The sequence below is a fragment of the Nicotiana sylvestris genome, chromosome 11 (genome assembly GCF_000393655.2).
Source record: "Nicotiana sylvestris chromosome 11, ASM39365v2, whole genome shotgun sequence".
Classification (NCBI taxonomy): Eukaryota; Viridiplantae; Streptophyta; class Magnoliopsida; order Solanales; family Solanaceae; genus Nicotiana; species Nicotiana sylvestris.
This window is the reverse complement of record NC_091067.1, coordinates 117,436,683-117,454,244: the sequence shown is the minus strand read 5'-3', so window position 1 is coordinate 117,454,244 and position 17,562 is coordinate 117,436,683. Positions and strand designations below refer to the sequence as shown.

The window sequence follows — 17,562 nt, the reverse complement described above, 5'->3', positions numbered from 1 at the left end:
ATCAAATGCATAAAAGCTTCTGGGGCATTGGTCATCCCAAATGACATAACAAGGAACTCGTAATGACCATACAAAGTCCTAAAAGTAGTCTTCGAGATATCTGGCTCCCAAATCTTCAACTGATGGTAACCTGAGCCCAAATCAATCTTAGAAAACACTCGTGCGCCCTGAAGCCGGTCAAACAGATCATTAATACGAGGCAAAGGATAACGGTTCTTCATTGTAACCTTGTTCAACTAGTGATAATCAGTACACATATGCATATAACCATCCTTTTTCTTCACAAACAAGACAGGAGCACCCAAGGTGATACACTGGGCCGAATAAAACCCTTATCAAGCAATTCCTGTAACTGATCCTTCAACTCCTTCAACTCAGGAGGAGCCATACAATACAGAGGGATAGAAATGGGCTCAGTGCCTGGCAACAGATCAATGCCAAAATCAATATCTCTATCAGGTGGCATGCCCGGAAGATCAGCTGGGAACACATCAAGATAATCCCGTACTACTGGGACTGAATCAAATGAAGGGGTATCAATACTGACATCTCTCACATAAGCTAAATACGCGTCACACCCCTTCTCAACCATACGCTGAGCCTTAAGGAAAGAAATAACTCTACTGGGAGTGTGATCTAAAGCACCCCTCCACTCAACACGTGGTACACATGGCATAGCCAGCGTCACAGTTTTGGCGTGACAATCAAGAATAGCATAATGGGGCGACAACCAGTCCATGCCCAAGATAATATCAAAATCAACCATGCTGAGTAACAATAGGTCGGCTCTGGTTTTAAAACCACTAAGAGCAACCAAGCACGACCGATAAATGCGGACCACAACAAGAGAATCTCCTACAGGAGTAGAAACATAAATAGGGGAACTCAAAGAATCCTAGGGTACACCCAAATGCGGAGCAAAATAAGAAGACACATAAGAGTAAGTGGAGCCTGGATCGAATAGAACCGATGCATCTCTATGACAAACTAGTATAATATCTGTGATGACAGAATCGGAGGCAACAGCCTCGGTACAGGCATGAAGGGCATAGTATCTGGCCTGGCCTCCCCCTTTAGGGCGACCTCTACATCCCCGACCTCTATCTCTATCTGGCTGAGCAGGTGGGGTAGCAATTGGAGCTGTAATCATAGCCTGAGAACTCTGCGGGGCATGCTGTGGCTGAGAAGTCTATGGAGGTGCACTCCTCCCAAGTCTAGGGAAATCCCTCACCATGTGGCATGTGTCACCACACTCAAAACAAGCTCTGGGAGGACGTGGTGGTTGTGACTAGCTAGGGCCAGGTCTGCTGGACTGACTTCTGAAAGCACCATGCGTAAGGTGTGCTAGAAATCGGAGGTACATAATAAGGCTCTTGAGATCGAGGAGGACTTGGAGCACTACTGGCTACTGGAAGAGCTGAATGAACAGGGCGACTCATGTAACCCCTACCATGACGACCTGAAGCTGGGGTACGGGCATCATAATAATGGCCCGACTCTCGAGACCTCTTGGCCTCCCTCTCCTCCCTCTCCCTAGCATGTATGCCCTCAATCTCCTAGCAATGCTCACCACCCGTTGATAAGAAATATCTATCTCCAACTCATGAGCCATGCTAGATGTGATGCTGGGAATAAGTCCATCAATAAACCGACGAACCCTCTCGCAGACAGTAGAAATCAAGGCTGGTGCATACCTAGCCAAACTGGTGTAGCGGACAGTATACTCTGAAAAAGTCATAGCACCCTGGCGCAAATGCTCAAACTATGTGTGCCATGCGTCCCTAAGGCTCTGAGGAACATACTCACTCAGGAACAAATCTGAAAACTGAGCCCAAGTCAGTGAAGCAGCCTCATCTGGACTGTCTAACTCATAGGTGTGCCACCACTCATAGGCGTCTCCTCGAAGCTGGAAGGTAGTGAAAGAAACCCCGCTCGATCCTGAGATATCCATGGCACAGAGAATACGGTAACACTCATCAAGAAATACCAGAGCATCCTCCAATGCTAGACCATTAAATATAGGACGCTTGTACTTCTTGAACCTCTCAAGCCTCAACTGCTCATCCTCGGAAGCCGCTGCCCTGTCCTCGGGCTGAACTGGCACTGCAGGCGGTACATGAATAATCTCAAGGACCTACTTAACATGCACTCGCTGATTAGGAGTGCATGAGGCGGGAGTCTGTGATCCTCCCCCGGCCTGAGATGTGGCTGTAGCAAGGGGAAGCAACCCTGCCTGAGCCAAGGTGGTGTATATGCTAATGAACTGTTCTAGAGTCTCCTGAAGAGCTGGAGTAGTAGTAGCAGTAGGCATGTCAGGTGCCTGAACTCCGGCTGGATATGCTGGTGGTACCTCGGCAGCAGCTCGCGCAGGTGCTCTGGCTGAACCACGTGCGCATTCTCGGCCTCTACCCCAGCCCTGGCCTCTGACGGCTGCAGTAGGGGGCGCGACTGCTTGATCATCTCAAGTAGCATGTTTCCTCACCATCTGTGAGAGAATAAGAGACAAAAGTTTAGAATTTTAATGTCAAAATATCACATGACAAGGAAATCAAATGAAGTGGAAAATTTTCTAACAGTTACATAGCCTCTCGTAGATAAGTACAGACGTCTCCGTACCGATCAACGAGACTCTAATAAACCGGCTTGTGATCCATGACTCCTATGAACTTAGAGCTCTTATACCAACTTGTCACGACCCCAATTTGCCCTCTGTGAACTATCATGATGGCACCAAGTCTCTACGACTAGGTAAGCCTAACAAATGCGGAAAATGAACTAACTTGCGGAATAAATAATCAAAAGCCAAAAATAACTGAAGGAAACAATATTTAAATACCGCTCGGCATTTACACATAACTTCTCGAAATCTGATACACTATCCCAAAACCCGAAAACTCATGGATCCACAAGCTGAGAAAAACACTACATAACTCTAATCTCCGGAAATGCCTAACAAGAACAAAAGTACAGAAGGGCTAAATACTAAAATGCAGGAATAGAAAAAGACTCCTCGGTCAACGGATGCGGCAGATATACCTCGAAGTCCTGTAGAATCGCCTCGCCTCAAGAATGGTAAGCCTGAGTAGAGGTACCTGGATCTGCACACGAAAAACATACACAGAAAGGGCATGAGTACACCACAACGGTACTCAGTAAGTGCCAAGCCTAACCTCGGTCGGGTAGTGACGAGGAAGATCAGGGCCCTACTGAGATTAATAGATAATAAAATGACAGGATAATATAAGCAGTAAAATTTAGAATCTATATTAAGAATCTATATAGTATAATAAGAGTACAATAACGAAAACAGAGATAAAGGCAAACCACAAGGAAATACCACTCACAACAAGGATAATAATCGGGGATCTCTTAGTATCCCGAGGATCTCTTGGTATCCTCAATATATACTAGGAATCTCTTGGTATCCTCAATATATGCTAGGGATCTCTTGGTATCCTGAGGATCTCTAGGTATCCTCAATCTACGTGCCAGGGATCTCTTGGTATCCCGTACCTCAGTCCATATCATAAATATGTTACAGAGGATCTCCCGGGATGCCGTCCCGTAGTCCCAAATTAAAACACATAGCAACAACACAAGAATATTAAATTAAATGCTAATTTCGTACTAAGTAAACAGTTAATTCTAGCCTAACATACTTCACGTAATGCAATTAAGGCAGTTTAAAAAAATAGGGAATTAAGTCAACTAAGCATGCTTTTCTAAACTAACGACAGGCTAAGTTTGCAAGCAGAATAAAACAGGAAAGAAAGGAACTCAGTTTAAATACTTTAAGTAAAACCGGATTTTCAACAATCAGCTCAAATACGCACTCATCACCTCACGTATAAGGCATTTCAATTATCAAATATCATATCCTAAGGGGAAGGTCCCCCATACAAGGTTAGACAAACCACTTACCTCGAACCAGCTCAAATTCAACCCGATACCACGTCTTTGCCATGAGTACTCGACTCCAAATGGCCCAAATCTATTCAATTCAATTTCATAATGTAAATAACACTTCAAGTAACTGATTCCACAATTAAAGTCTAAGCCAATACGCGAAATTATATAAAATGATCAAAGCGCCCCTCGGGCCCACGTCTCGGAATCGGGTGAAATTTATATTTTCAGAAACCTCGTACTCTCATGAGTCTATACATATCAAGAACACTAAAATTAGAGTCCAAATTCCCCTCAAATCCTCATTTAAAGGCCTATTAAACTCAAGCTCTAATTACCCAATTTTCCCAAACTTCACACCACTAATTAAGTCGTTTATCACATAAAAAAGAGTTATGAAATTAGGGATGTTACCCCCAAGCGATTCCCCTTTGTTTTCCTCCAAATTCTCTCTCAAAAGCTTCAAACCCGGATAAAAATGGTGAAAGAATAGCTCAAATTCGCAAAGGCAACTATTTATATGTTCTGCCTAGCGATTCCTACATTTGCAGCCCTACGATCCCGCTTTTGCGGACCAAAGGTCGCACCTGCGACATTCATTTAAAACCCAACTTTTGCATCTGCGACTCCAAATCCACATATGCGGTACCGCTTCTGTGGTAATTCCACCGCTTCTACAGTTACTGAAGAAAAGAACACAATCCACTTCTGCGGCCTCTTAGCCGCATCTGCGGTCCCCAACCGCAGATGCAAAAATACCAGAAGCAGCAAAAATACAGCAGCTGCAACATTTCCTCAATTTCTCGTTAACCATCTAAAATCACCCCGAGGCCCCTGGGACCTCAACCAAAGGCATCAACATATCCTAAAACCTTATTCAAACTTGTACCAATCTTCAAAACACTTCAAACAATATCAAAACAACCAAAACACATCAGATTCAAGCCTAAGAACTCCAAAATTCTCAAAAATACGCTTTCGATCAAAAAGTCTATCAACCTCGTCCGAATGACCTGAAATTTTGCACACACATCCCAAATGAAACAACGGAACTACTGCAACTCTCGGAATTCTATTTCGACCCTCGGATCAAAATCTCACTATCGGACCGGAAACTTTAAAAATTTAACTTTCGGCATTTCAAGCCTAAATTAGCTACGAACCTCCAAAACCCAATCCGAACATGCTCATAACCCCGAAATTATCCAACGGAGCTAACAGAACCATCTGATTTCCATTCCGAGGCCGTCTTCACACTGTTCCGACTACGGTCAACTTTCCAACACTTAAGCTCTCATTTATGGACTAAATGTCCCAAAACTCTCTGAAACCCAAAACTGAACCTCCCGAAAAATCAAATTAGTGGAAATAAACTTGGGGAAAGCAGTTAATAGGGAATCGGGGCATTAATTCTTAAGACGACCGGCCGGGTCGTCACATGTTTTTACCTTAGGATGTGGAGACATAAGTTGGATGAGTATCAAGCAATCATGTGTTGCTGATACCACCATGAAAGCCGAATATATGGCTGCCTCTGAGGCATCTAAAGAGTTTGTTTGGCTCGGGAACTTACTGAAAGAGCTTAATGTAGTTCCTTCGGTTCAAGCACCAATTGTACTTTATTATGACAAAAGTGGTGCAGTTGCAAACTCGAAGGAACCGCGAAGCCGTAAAAGGAGTAAGTATATGAGCGTAAATATCATTTAATTCGGGACATGACTCAGAGAGGTAATGTAAAAGTATTGAAGATTGCGTTAGAGAACAATTTGGCTGACCCGTTTATAAAGAGTTTGCCACAGAAAAGTTTTGACAAGCATGTAGAAGGAATGTGTATTGGAGTTGTAGACGCATGGTTATGAGTCTAAGTAGGAGATTGTTTGGATATACTATTAACCATGCAGTTTAGCTATAGTATTATGTTTTATTCTTTATGGAATAATTATTTATTTAATTTATTCAATTCAATAAAGTTTTATTTTAAATACATTTGTTACATGTGTGTCCTTTAGTTATGTAGTAGACGATTTAGTGTATGGAGCCCTAGCTCATGCACAGAAGATTAAATTAACGGTTCTCATAATTAATAATTATGTTCACAATCAAAGATATTATTGGGTAAAATATCTTGATGATTATAGCACAAGATTAAAGTATAATTTATCTTGATTATGGGAGTTGTTTTACTCCAACTTCTTGTGCGAGTATACTTAGTGTATATTGAACGGACCAAGTAGAGAAAAGGTATCTTTATACTGAATATATAAAATATTTTTCCTAATTCATTAAATGAGCTTATATTCCTAATTTTGATATAGTTATTATGATTAATGTAATTTGTTTATTATTTTGATTTATCAAAAGGTACAACTCTATTCAGAGTTAGTGTATGCCAAATAAATTGGACAATAACGAATAACATTTGTGAAATAATAATTAGTTGACAAAATCCATGACTCAACCTTGAGTATGATAATACCTCTTTATGTAAGCTTATAAGTTTTAATGTGAAAATTCGGCTCGTAAATTTTGTATATGTCGCATGAAAAAGCGATTATAAAAGATTTAATTAGTTGATTAAATTAATTGTTAGTGATTTAGTTTAATCAACTGGTATTTGTAATCTTAACATGGAGAGTTAAAATAAGTGTTTGTGAATTACAAAATTCATATTTAGGAGTTCAATTGCAGTATTTTAGAGGAATAAACTGTGATTAATTATAGTAGGATTTAATTCATCCGAATTTCAAATTATAACTATAATTGGTAACCTCTTATTATTTTTTGTGATCCCTGCTATACCTAGTTAAACTTTGATAGATTTGCGTATAAAGTTACTTAGGAGAAAAGTTCTCTATTTGAGTTGGACTCGGATTCTACTACCCTAGTAGAATCCTACACGATTTTGGGTTGCTTTTTTGCTCAATTTCAGCCACTACAAATAAGACTAGTTTCACCTAATAACTCACTCTTCAGAGTAGTACTATTTGCCCACATAGATATTTTCGTCCAAGGTTTTACTAAAAGCATAGCAGAAGACTGCAGTCCTAGATTCTTGCCCGGCGAATGATTTGTGCAACAGTTTCGAGAGCTTAGTGCTTCTAATCTCTGCAATTAAATCATTGTCTAGTTTATATGTTTGTGATACCGATGATTATGTTTGCTTCGGCTGTGCATGTTCTAAAAGTAGATTGACTCAACAAGGAGTTTAAGAAAAAAAAATATTTTTGAAACTTTTGATCCTAAAAGCTCAAGGGATAAAAGCTTTGTGTGGCCTTGATATTTATGTGGCTATAAAAAATTTTCAGAATAAAAATGTGTTATTTTTGAGTGGACTAGTTAAAAAAGTGTACCTCATGTAAATTGACGCTGAGGAGTAGTAGATTAATTGCCTCGTTTATAGAGTTCTTAATTCTATAATAATTTTTTTTCTGTAAAATCTTTTCATTTGTAGCTCATTGTTCACGGGCTTAAAGAATAAATGAAAAAGAAATTGTGATTTCTAATACATATACTGGTTCTAAATGAGTCACATTGGCGGTGCTTGAAAAAGTACATTGTTTCAGTAGGTCACGGTCTTATTTCATGGACGACGTTATTCAAATTCGACTATGCTCCATTTTAATATTTCCACATGTAATTTAATTCTCAAAACCATTCCCTTTATTTAGCGTTCCAAGTGAATATTACTAGAAATTATATTTCATTTTCTATGGTTTCAATTTTCGTATAAAATGAATATTATTCCAGTTTATGTGTCACTTTAACATTTGTTTTGGAATCACTTGGATGTGTCCCATAATATTTACACTTTTGTAGAATGCTCACATATATTGATACACTGCATTTTCTTACAATTCTAAAGAGGTTCAAGTCCGTCTAAAATTTTTTCTGATTTAAGTTCTCGATCTAAGAATGCACAAATATTATATTCAGCAATTGTTCATATCAGTTCCTGCATAAGCTAATATTAGAAATAATCTGGTGTCCAAATACCAAATAGAAAATCAAATTAAAGTCATATATTAAACCATTACAGTACTCTTTTCAAAATTTTTGTGTGTTAACAAGGAAATTCGCAGGTGCTACTTTTTGGGCGCGCACAGGGTAACTCGCTCCTGTGAATTAGCCCGCAAATTACATTGGAGGGTAAACACGGGACTCGGCTCGACCGAGAAGGTATACAAGTGAGTTTCGAACCCTAGATTTTTCATTGGAAAAGTCCATGCTCAACCAACTCGACCACTCTCTTTTCACTTTATAGCATAAATATTGTCATAACTTGGCCACGTGAATATTACATGCACCAGGAACAAACGACTTCGTTATATAAAATAAAATCATGACATATATATTTCTGTTAAGCCTCAGACAGCTTAAGTAATCAAGAAAATTCAGTCAAATAAATGCAGCTTCCAATTTTGACTTAAAAGGTTTGATTGTCAATATCGTATTTATGTTTATATGAACTTTTCAAGATACGACAAGCGGATCACATATTATTGTTCTGTTTGGTGCAATTAATCACATACTACAACTGGCCTTCAGAGAAAGTCAACATAAAGCATAGTTCCTATAAAATAAGAACCAAACATTTCCAAAATCGTTTAAAACAAAAGCTTTTAACAAAAAAAAAAAAATGTAATAAATTAGACCACCGAAAATTGTGGAAGCTGTAGTCTTCCTTCTTCTTTTGCCTTTTTTTCGTTCAAACTTCTATACAATTAAAATAAATGGATTTTTACCTATCTATACCATATATCAAACATTATTACCAAAAATGTTCATAATTTGTTATTTATCCATGTAGTACACACTTTTACTACAAATTATATACCAATCCAAAAATAGGTAGATTTTGCCATTAAAAAAGCCCTAAAATGAAGGTACCAAATCTGATGTGATTCTGTCAAGGATTTTATTCCAATTTTGAAATGAAGGAGATCTCTCTTCCTGATGAAGGCACCAGTTGCGTAATTCTCTCCTTCCTCAACAGAAAGAGATCTCACAAAAAACGCAATCAAATTGTACAATTACTGAAGAGAGACTATATCTGTTCTTCGTCTCAAATTGTACAAAATTGCTCTTCGTCGATATCAGTATTCAAATTGTAGAAACTATATCTCTTCTTCGTCTTTTTTCCTATCAACTACACGAAATCATGTCAAAAATCCCAATAATGCTGAAATCGAATGGTAATTGGGATAACTATGGCAGATTTAGAGATTTTGAAGTTGATGCCATTGTGGTAGATGATAATGCAAACTACGGAATTCTCAGTTCTACAATTGCAGAACAATTATCGATTGATACATCGGATAAAATTATAGAAATCAAATACATTGTGAACGAGAATTGTCCTCCAATGGAGATTAGGAATGATATGGGGGTTCGTGCTTACATGGAAACCAAAAAGGAGAATAAAAACTTAGGTTCGTATCCTTTATGTATAAGCGTAAGAGATTTCAATATGGAATTGGCAATCAACAATGAAAGCACCAGTGCAGGTATGTTTGATTCGACATTGCAGAGAGTTATGGTGTTACTATGTTATCTACAATATTACTACAATTACCTACAATTAAACTACAAAGCTCACATAGTACTGAAAAGGATAAAGCAATGTTGCTTTCAAAATTATCTACATAGAAACTACATTTATGAATTTATTGTTTGCAGGTTCGTCTAGATCCCTAAACTTACTTGAATTTCCATCCTCACCAGCTATAGAGGAATATCAAAGTGAAATAATAACTGAATCTACGCAAACATATATTGAAGAAGGACAAGTTTATCAGGACAAACAAACAGTAGCTGCTGCAATGAAGAATTATTCAGTGATGCACAAGTTCCAGTTCAGAGTAAAACGATCTAGTCATAGAAGGTATGTAGTTATTTGTGGATAATATATCAGCAAAATCAGTGTATGATTGAAGATAGGTGGGTTTTATAAATTGTAGTTAAATTGTAGTCAGTTTGTAGTTAATTGTAGTTTTTTCATAAATTTGTGTAAATATTGTATTTCTTTTGTAGCTACTGGCTTATATGTGTTGCTGAAAGCTGTAAATGGCATTTCAAGGCAATGTCAATTAATGATTCGGCAATGTTCAAGATAAGAAGTTTCAGCCGTCAACACACATGCTGCCTAATGGACGAAAATTCATACAGCGCAAACGTACTGCAGCAGTACTTGGTAGCATGGTCGTTCCAAAGTATTGTGATCTTAAGACTGTTTACACACCAAAGGACATACAAACTGACATGTTATCCGAACATGGACTGAACCTATACATGCAAGCATGGAGAGCAAAGGAAAAAGCTTTACAGTTTTTGAGAGGGAATCCATGTGACTCCTACAATAAATTACCCAAATATTTTTATATTCTTGAGAAGAATTATCCTGGTTCTGTTGTTAAATTGAAGAAGGCAGCAGATGATTGCTTCTTATACACATTTGTTGCTCTTTGTACATCAATAAATGGTTGGCAACATTGTAGGCCGGTAGTAGTGGTTGATGGGACATTCTTAAAGTCAGACTACCGGGGGATTATGCTGACAGCAAGCACCATGGATTCAGCAGGTAAATAATGGAATAATTTTGTACTTATTTTGTATATAGTCTTTAAAATGCAGTTAAATTGTAGTTATGTTGTAGTTATTTTGTAGTTATATAAAAGAATGTAGTTAACATGTCTATATTTCTCAATATATATTGTAGTTGTTATTTAATCATATTTTATGTCTTAAAAATGTAGGTACTATTTTTCCCTTGGCATATGCTGTGGTTGATTCTGAAAACGACGCGTCTTGGAAGTGGTTCTTTGAGCAATTCAAGGAGGCATATGGTGAAAGACCTTCAATGTGTGTTGTTTCAGATAGGCATGAGAGTATACTGAAGGCAACATCAGTTGTCTATCCGGGATTGGCACACTACTCTTGCATGTGGCATATATGGACAAATATAAGGTCAAAATTCAAGAAGGGACATCTACAATTACATGAATTGTACTTTGCTACAGCACGGTCATACACTATGGATGAATTTAATGAAAGGATGTTGAAGATTGAAGAGGTAGACCTGCGTGTAAAGTCTTACCTATATGATATTGGCTATCATAGATGGTCAAGAGTACATGCAACGGTAAATAGAACTTTTACTATGACGTCAAACATTGCCGAGTCGTTGAATGCTGTAACAAAAGATGCAAGAGAGCTTCCAATATTTGATCTATTTGAGTATATGAGGACTCTTCTTGAACGTTGGACAAAAGAAAAGTTATCGAAGGCAAAGGGTACTTTCACATACCTTGGTCACAAATACAACAAAGAATTGGAAGACAACAGTACATTATCTCAGAAACTAAGGGTAAGATATTTTTTTTTGGTGCAGTAGAATCAAAAAAGTACTAGCTGCAGTTTTTCCAGATTGTAGTTAAACTGTAGTCAAATTGTCGGTAATAATAGTTTGTAGATGAGCTGTAATATATTTGTTGCTGATTTGTAGGTAAATTGTTGATAATCCATTTTAATGATTGATGTATTATTATTTCTGTTTGGTCTTCAATTGTAGGTGAGGGCTTCAACAGATCATATACATACTGTGTTAGATGGTGTGAAGCGGTACATTGTGTGTCTAGAAAACAAGAAATGTAGCTGTGGACAATTCCAACTTGATGAACTTCCATGTGCGCATGCTTTGGCAGCATTAAGGCATAGGAATGAAAACATACGAAAACTATTGCTCTCCGTATTACACAAGGAAGAGCCTTCTGCTTACCTATGAAATGCCAGTAAATCCTCTTCCTGATGAAGGCAAATGGGAAGTGCCACAACATATTTTGGATGAGGTAGTAAAGCCACCGGCGGGGGATAAAAGGCAGCCAGGGAGACCTCACAAGGAAAGATATAAAACATTTGATGAAATAAAGTCAAAGAAATACAAGGTGTCATGTGGTAATTGTGGAGGTGAAGGGCATAACAAAAGAACTTGCAAGAATGCGCCGAAAAAGAAATGAATATCATGTAGTTAGAATAGTTATTCAAAATAAATGTTAGTGAGCTCAAATTATCGGATTTTCTTGTGTAATTGTTTAAGTTTTTGAAGATGAATAAGAAGTATAAACATCAATTTGTGTATCTGCACTATTTATGTTTTTATGTATTCTGTCAAAGCATCTAAAGTTGTCTTTTTTTTATAGAATAGTTAAACTTTAATATTTACTGTATACAAAAAAACTGATATTAATAAAGAATGCATTCAACGTAAATTGTATCCAGATTGTAGTGAATATGTAGTTTAACTGTGTTAGAACTGTAGTCCTGTTATTCATATGTAGAGGAGTTGTAGTTAAAATGTAGTTTGACGTAGTTTAAATGTAGATAAATTGAATTTTTTTGATAAACCTTGTTGATAAAAAATGGCTAAATTATTTATATGATTCCTGTATTTATTTTATCTTTCTGCTGTGTAACAAATGACAGTTATATACAGATATTACTTGGCACTTGAAGGTATTTATAAAAATAACTTGAAGATTAAAGTCAAATTGTAAGACAAAGCTGTTGCTGTAAAAATGTAATCAGAGTACTCGAGTATAATGTAATCAACAAAAAGTGTTGTAGAAAACCAAAACGACATATTTCCTACATTGTTTTCCAATTCAACTACCAAATTTCACAGACCAAACTAGGAACACAATAGTCTATTTCTTCTTTCGTTGCACTCTAGTCCTCTCGTTTTTTGCCGGAGCACCCTTCCTCCTTGCTAGCCTGCCAGTAACCTCACTCTCACTGATTGACCCATCTTCTTGCTTCTTTGTTGCATAGTCCCACAGTAGAGCTCCATAGCGTCTACGGTGTTGGTCAATATCAGAAAGATCTTCCTTTGGGATTGCCAAATCTCCAAGGCTAACATACTCCGCAAATGCAGCCACAAATACACCACAATCGCTGCATAAGATGAGAATTTTTCATTATATAACAAATGATTAAAATAAAAAAATTAAACATATAGAAAGGGAGATTATTTTTTTACACTGAGCCTTCCTTTTGTTGTGGAATCTCAGCAACCATCCATTGTATGTCGAGAGGGTCCGTAACTGGTTTTTCGATGTATGCCTTTGTGCTCTTGAAGTTAATGTCTTTACGTTTACCATAGAAACCAGTGCATGACAAATACAGAGGGATAATGATTGAAAACTTGTCAACCAATGTCTCAACTGTTTTATGACGGTTTGCTCTCACCATGGAATCATAAACATAAAGTTGTCTGTCCTTTATGTCAAAAACTAGCAACAACCAATGGAAGTTCTCTACAAGGTTCACAGGCATGAGCACATAGTCAACAAGATCCCAGGCAACATTAGCAAGAATTCTGTACCCAAGAATATATTCTCCAACATCATCCTCGGGTTTAACAACCGAATACCTTTGTTCCGGTGGAGAACTTATGAACTTGTCATAGATTCTTTCAATCTTTGTCTTGAACAAGCAATCCGTGGTTGTGAACCTAGTATTATTGTTGGGGCCATATTTGCCTCTTTTTCGCAGATAATACATAATAACATCAATGTGCTGCCAAAATAGAATAAACATATACAATAAGGTACGGTGTAACCACACTTGTCTACAAGACAGCTACAGATTAACTACAATTTGAATTTATTAAAAACTCTAACAGATTGCTGCAAATTAGCTACACTATAACTACAGAAATATAACAGTTAGTCCAAGTTCCTCACAAAATGTAATTTAATTGTAGTTTGTATGAACCATAGTGAACAAGTACTATATGTACAATTGACCCATCAGACTACAAAACAACTACACATTAACTATATTTATGCACTGTCTACATTTATTCACTATACAGAGGAACAAATGAAACATACCACCTAACTTAAGCTCCCAATAATCAGCAAGTTCAACCTACAGTTAATATTAATAGGCACAATCACAAGCTCTACAATATTACTACAAGGTAACTACAGTTGTGGTACACGGAGATTCCAAGTCAGTCAAAAGTACCAAAATTCCAGTTTGTACATACAATCATCATCACATATGATACATAAGGTCCATAAAAAGCAAAATTTCACAGCTGAGACATAAATATAGTAACATATATATGTTGTCTACAATATTACTACAATTACACATCATAGCTGAAAAATAAACTACAATTACACTACACAGCTGAAGACAAAACAGATATTGTGAATGATTATGTTCTTTATACTTACTGTGTTATTGATGACTTGTCCGGGGTGAGCAAGGTCATAAAACCAGTCCTTCTTATCAATCTTTTCACAACCAAAATCCAACCAAGGCTTGATTTGGTTATCCTTCTTGGAAAAGTAATATTTCCTCCTGTAATAACAAAAAAAAGATGATCAAATACAAAAAATTTACAAAATGAATTACAATTTTAAAGTATAAAAATGGTGAACAGACAGTGTAAAATGAAGCATTCATACCTCCTAGATACTTTATCACTACGAATGTATAACCAGTTGGTGAACCTTTCTGTCAATTCAGGATCTACATTTTCACCTATGACACTTGTGAAGGGGTGTTTGAGGTAAAAAAATTTAGGTCCAACAGATGTGCTGCCTCCAGAACTATACAAAGATGTGAAAGGTGATCGTGCATGTTTTCCCGGTTGCCTGGTTCTACCGGGATGAACAGGGGTTGATTCATCTCGTATGGGCTCGCCATACATGACCAACTGTGATAAGTTTTCTGGCAGCTCAAAGTCATCCAATGTCAAACCTTTGTTTTCAATGCCTTCAGGAACAACTTTTTTATCAATGCCTTCAGGAACAACTTCAGTCACAGTCACACCGTGAATTGGCGACTGTAGAACTTCACCTTCTGTAGATAAGTGTAGATCTATGTAGATATGAACAGTATTATGGAGTTATAGAGAATATAGAGAATATATTACCTACTTGTTGTGGCTCAACCACTTCATCAATTACTGGTTCTTCCTCAATATTTCCTTGTAGATGTTCTGCTGAAACTTCAGCTTGAATGAATAATTGGAAATGAGAATTGTAGATATATGTAGGAATATGTAGTTAAGGTGTAAATTATTAAAATTTTGCATAAAAACCTTATTGTAATGAAGGAATGGTTCTGTACCTGCTTTATATGCCTCAGCTGCTTCTTGGAAGTCAGGATATAAGTCAACATGTGGTTGAAAATGTTCTGGAGAAATTGTAGCTGCAACACATAGTAAAAAAATGATTAGTATAATTTAATAATGCTGTCTTGAAATTTGTAGATATGTATGCAGGAATTTTGTAGATACCTATATTGCTTGTGCTTCCATGCAGTTGATCACCATCATTGAACTGGAATTGCTGGTTGTTATCTCCTTGATGTTGGTAATTATTTTTTGTTGAACTACCAGCAAACTACAATTTTGGGGAATATTTGAGACTACTTTATTCATATGTCTTAATTAGTCTTAGTACAAAATTATATGTAAATTCTTACCTTTGACTCGTCCAAATCAAACCTCTTGTTTATCACATTCATAACACCCTTCAAAGATTGATCTATGAACTCTCGAAGGCTTGAGAGTTCCTCAAAAACATCCTTCCTATAGGCATCTAACTTTACATCAACCTAAAAATTAAATATATAATTAGTTGGTAATCTTATTCTAACTGCTACAGTTACACTACAATTCAACAAACTATAATTGTTATAGATTTATACCACAAATTAACTACAATGTATAACATACTATAATTGTTATGTAATGAAGTCAAAATGTAGCAAATTATGTCAATATATTGTAGTTATTCATAATACCTGCACAATCCCCTTTTCCAACTTCATGAGCTTGCTACTGACAGATTCAATGTCCTCTTGACAATCTGTATATTTGGGTTCAAATGATGGAGAAGCAGCAGTTGGAACATGTGATGGTTGAGCACCATGTTCATCTTCATATTGAATCTTGTCTGGCAGATTAAGCACTCCAAGCTCTTCTCCATATTCAATCATGTTTGTGAACTGAATGATGAAAATAACAGTTAATTCAAGTGACAAAAAAAATGTAGATTAAATGTAGTTATTATGAATGTAATTGTAGCATCATACAAAAGTGGAAAAAAATACCTTGATCCACTCAGGCTTGATCATCTTCTCTTCAATTGCAGTTAACCAAATCTGCCCCTTTGTAGCTGACCATCTTAAAATGCGAGGTATAGATTCAGAACATCTCGTAGCAAGCTCGGTGCTGACGGACGAGCAACACTCATATAGCCACACTTGCAAGGCTAATGAGCATCCCCGTATCAGATAAGAATGTACATGGGGATTAAGACGATGTCGGACAGATTCAATAACCTGCTTGAAGGATTTGATACCCCATGGGTATGACTCAAAATTACCAGACTCTATTAGAAAGAACATAAACTTGTCTATGAAAGTCACATGGTCTTTATCAGAAGGACAAACAAAAAATTCCAACATATAAAGAATGCACAACTTCACCGCATCCACATCGTTTGCCCATGCTTTATTAGTCACTACATTTTTCAAATGCCATTTCTCAACCCTTTCTTTGTTCGGAAAATATGTATTCATTAAAGGGCTAACATAGGTGGAAGTGTAACCATAGTCTGAAAACTTATTCACACAATTAAGACCAGTTATCAACCCAAATTCTCTCAAGGAAAAATTCAATTTTTCACCCTTAAATAGTACTGAAAAATATGAGTCAGTAGACTTTGTCAATTCATACTTCATCAGAAGATGAAGTGATTGGTTTTGCATACAGATTTTGGGGAGACCTAATAAGTAACCAAAAGAAGTTTTTCTGAAAACCCTTAAAGCATTCGGAGAGAGTAAAGCTTGTATCTGGCTAGGTATACTAGGATCACACAAACTGTGGAATCTAAGCACACCATAATCAACATTTTGTTGTGCAAAGTAAGGTCCATTCTGTAGAAAATATAAAATTAATGAACATTAGTAGTTTGCATAAAAAGGAAACAGTAATCTACATATAACTACATGACAAATACAAAATATAACTAGAAGAAGAATAGCCTACCCACACCTATAACTACAAAACAATAACAGAAGAACAATGCACGTGTAAACATTATCTACAGGATGTAACAGTTACTTCAAGTATGTCACATAAATGTAGATTAACTGTAGTTAGAATGAAGTTAAATATATGAGCTATACAGGCTACAATAAAAAATAACATATCTACAATTTAACCATCAGACTACACATCAACTACAAACTAACTACATTTATACACTGTCTAAGAGTCACAGTTCCAATTAAACTACAAAATTGAGACAAAGAATCTACAAAACAGTTACTTCAAGTATCTCACATAAATGTAGATTAACTGTAGTTAGAATGAAGTTAAATATATGAGCTATACAGGCTACAATAAAAAATATCATATCTACAATTTAACCATCAGACTACACATCAACTACAAACTAACTACATTTATACACTGTCTAAGAGTCACAGTTCCAATTAGACTACAAAATTGAGACAAAGAATCTACAAAATTAGGACAACACCACATTTTACCAAAATACACTTGAACAATCAAAGAAGAACAATGCACTTGTAAACATTATCTACAGAATGTAACAGTTACTTCAAGTAACTCAC

General features: G+C 36.6%; 2 protein-coding genes and 1 long non-coding RNA gene across 3 annotated transcripts; 1 reads left to right on the top strand and 2 right to left on the bottom strand.

Moving 5' to 3' along the window:
- Window positions 1-9,064: 9,064 nt before the first annotated feature.
- On the top strand, window positions 9,065-11,686 carry LOC138881547 (protein FAR1-RELATED SEQUENCE 5-like). The gene is made up of 6 exons (XM_070161781.1): window positions 9,065-9,410; window positions 9,583-9,787; window positions 9,937-9,965; window positions 10,016-10,483; window positions 10,659-11,269; window positions 11,474-11,686. The coding sequence occupies exons 1-6, from the start codon at window positions 9,065-9,067 to the stop codon at window positions 11,684-11,686; spliced, it is 1,872 nt and encodes a 623-aa protein (XP_070017882.1).
- An 891-nt stretch (window positions 11,687-12,577) lies between these two features.
- LOC138881546 (uncharacterized) lies at window positions 12,578-14,745 on the bottom strand. The gene is made up of 4 exons (XM_070161780.1): window positions 14,379-14,745; window positions 14,145-14,271; window positions 12,938-13,476; window positions 12,578-12,852 (listed from the first exon to the last, which is right to left on the bottom strand). The coding sequence occupies exons 1-4, from the start codon at window positions 14,621-14,623 to the stop codon at window positions 12,606-12,608; spliced, it is 1,158 nt and encodes a 385-aa protein (XP_070017881.1). The 5' UTR covers window positions 14,624-14,745; the 3' UTR covers window positions 12,578-12,605.
- A 514-nt stretch (window positions 14,746-15,259) lies between these two features.
- Window positions 15,260-15,895, bottom strand: LOC138882037 (uncharacterized). Its single transcript, XR_011403497.1, has 3 exons — window positions 15,724-15,895; window positions 15,403-15,534; window positions 15,260-15,320 (listed from the first exon to the last, which is right to left on the bottom strand). It is a non-coding gene; the product is annotated as an uncharacterized lncRNA (long non-coding RNA).
- Between the last annotated feature and the right edge of the window lie 1,667 nt (window positions 15,896-17,562).

What these genes read in the sequence shown, in the direction of transcription:
- LOC138881547 (XM_070161781.1), top strand. Translation starts at nt 9,065, where the DNA reads ATGTCAAAAATCCCAATAATGCTGAAATCGAATGGTAATTGGGATAAC. An exon ending in CAATGAAAGCACCAGTGCAG is followed by an intron (nt 9,411 to 9,582) that starts GTATGTTTGATT and finishes TATTGTTTGCAG; the next exon opens with GTTCGTCTAGATCCCTAAAC. An exon ending in AAACGATCTAGTCATAGAAG is followed by an intron (nt 9,788 to 9,936) that starts GTATGTAGTTAT and finishes TTTCTTTTGTAG; the next exon opens with CTACTGGCTTATATGTGTTG.
- LOC138881546 (XM_070161780.1), bottom strand. Translation starts at nt 14,623, where the DNA reads ATGTATGGCGAGCCCATACGAGATGAATCAACCCCTGTTCATCCCGGT. An exon ending in GACAAGTCATCAATAACACA is followed by an intron (nt 13,477 to 14,144) that starts GTAAGTATAAAG and finishes CTATTTTGGCAG; the next exon opens with CACATTGATGTTATTATGTA. An exon ending in CAACAAAAGGAAGGCTCAGT is followed by an intron (nt 12,853 to 12,937) that starts GTAAAAAAATAA and finishes CATCTTATGCAG; the next exon opens with CGATTGTGGTGTATTTGTGG.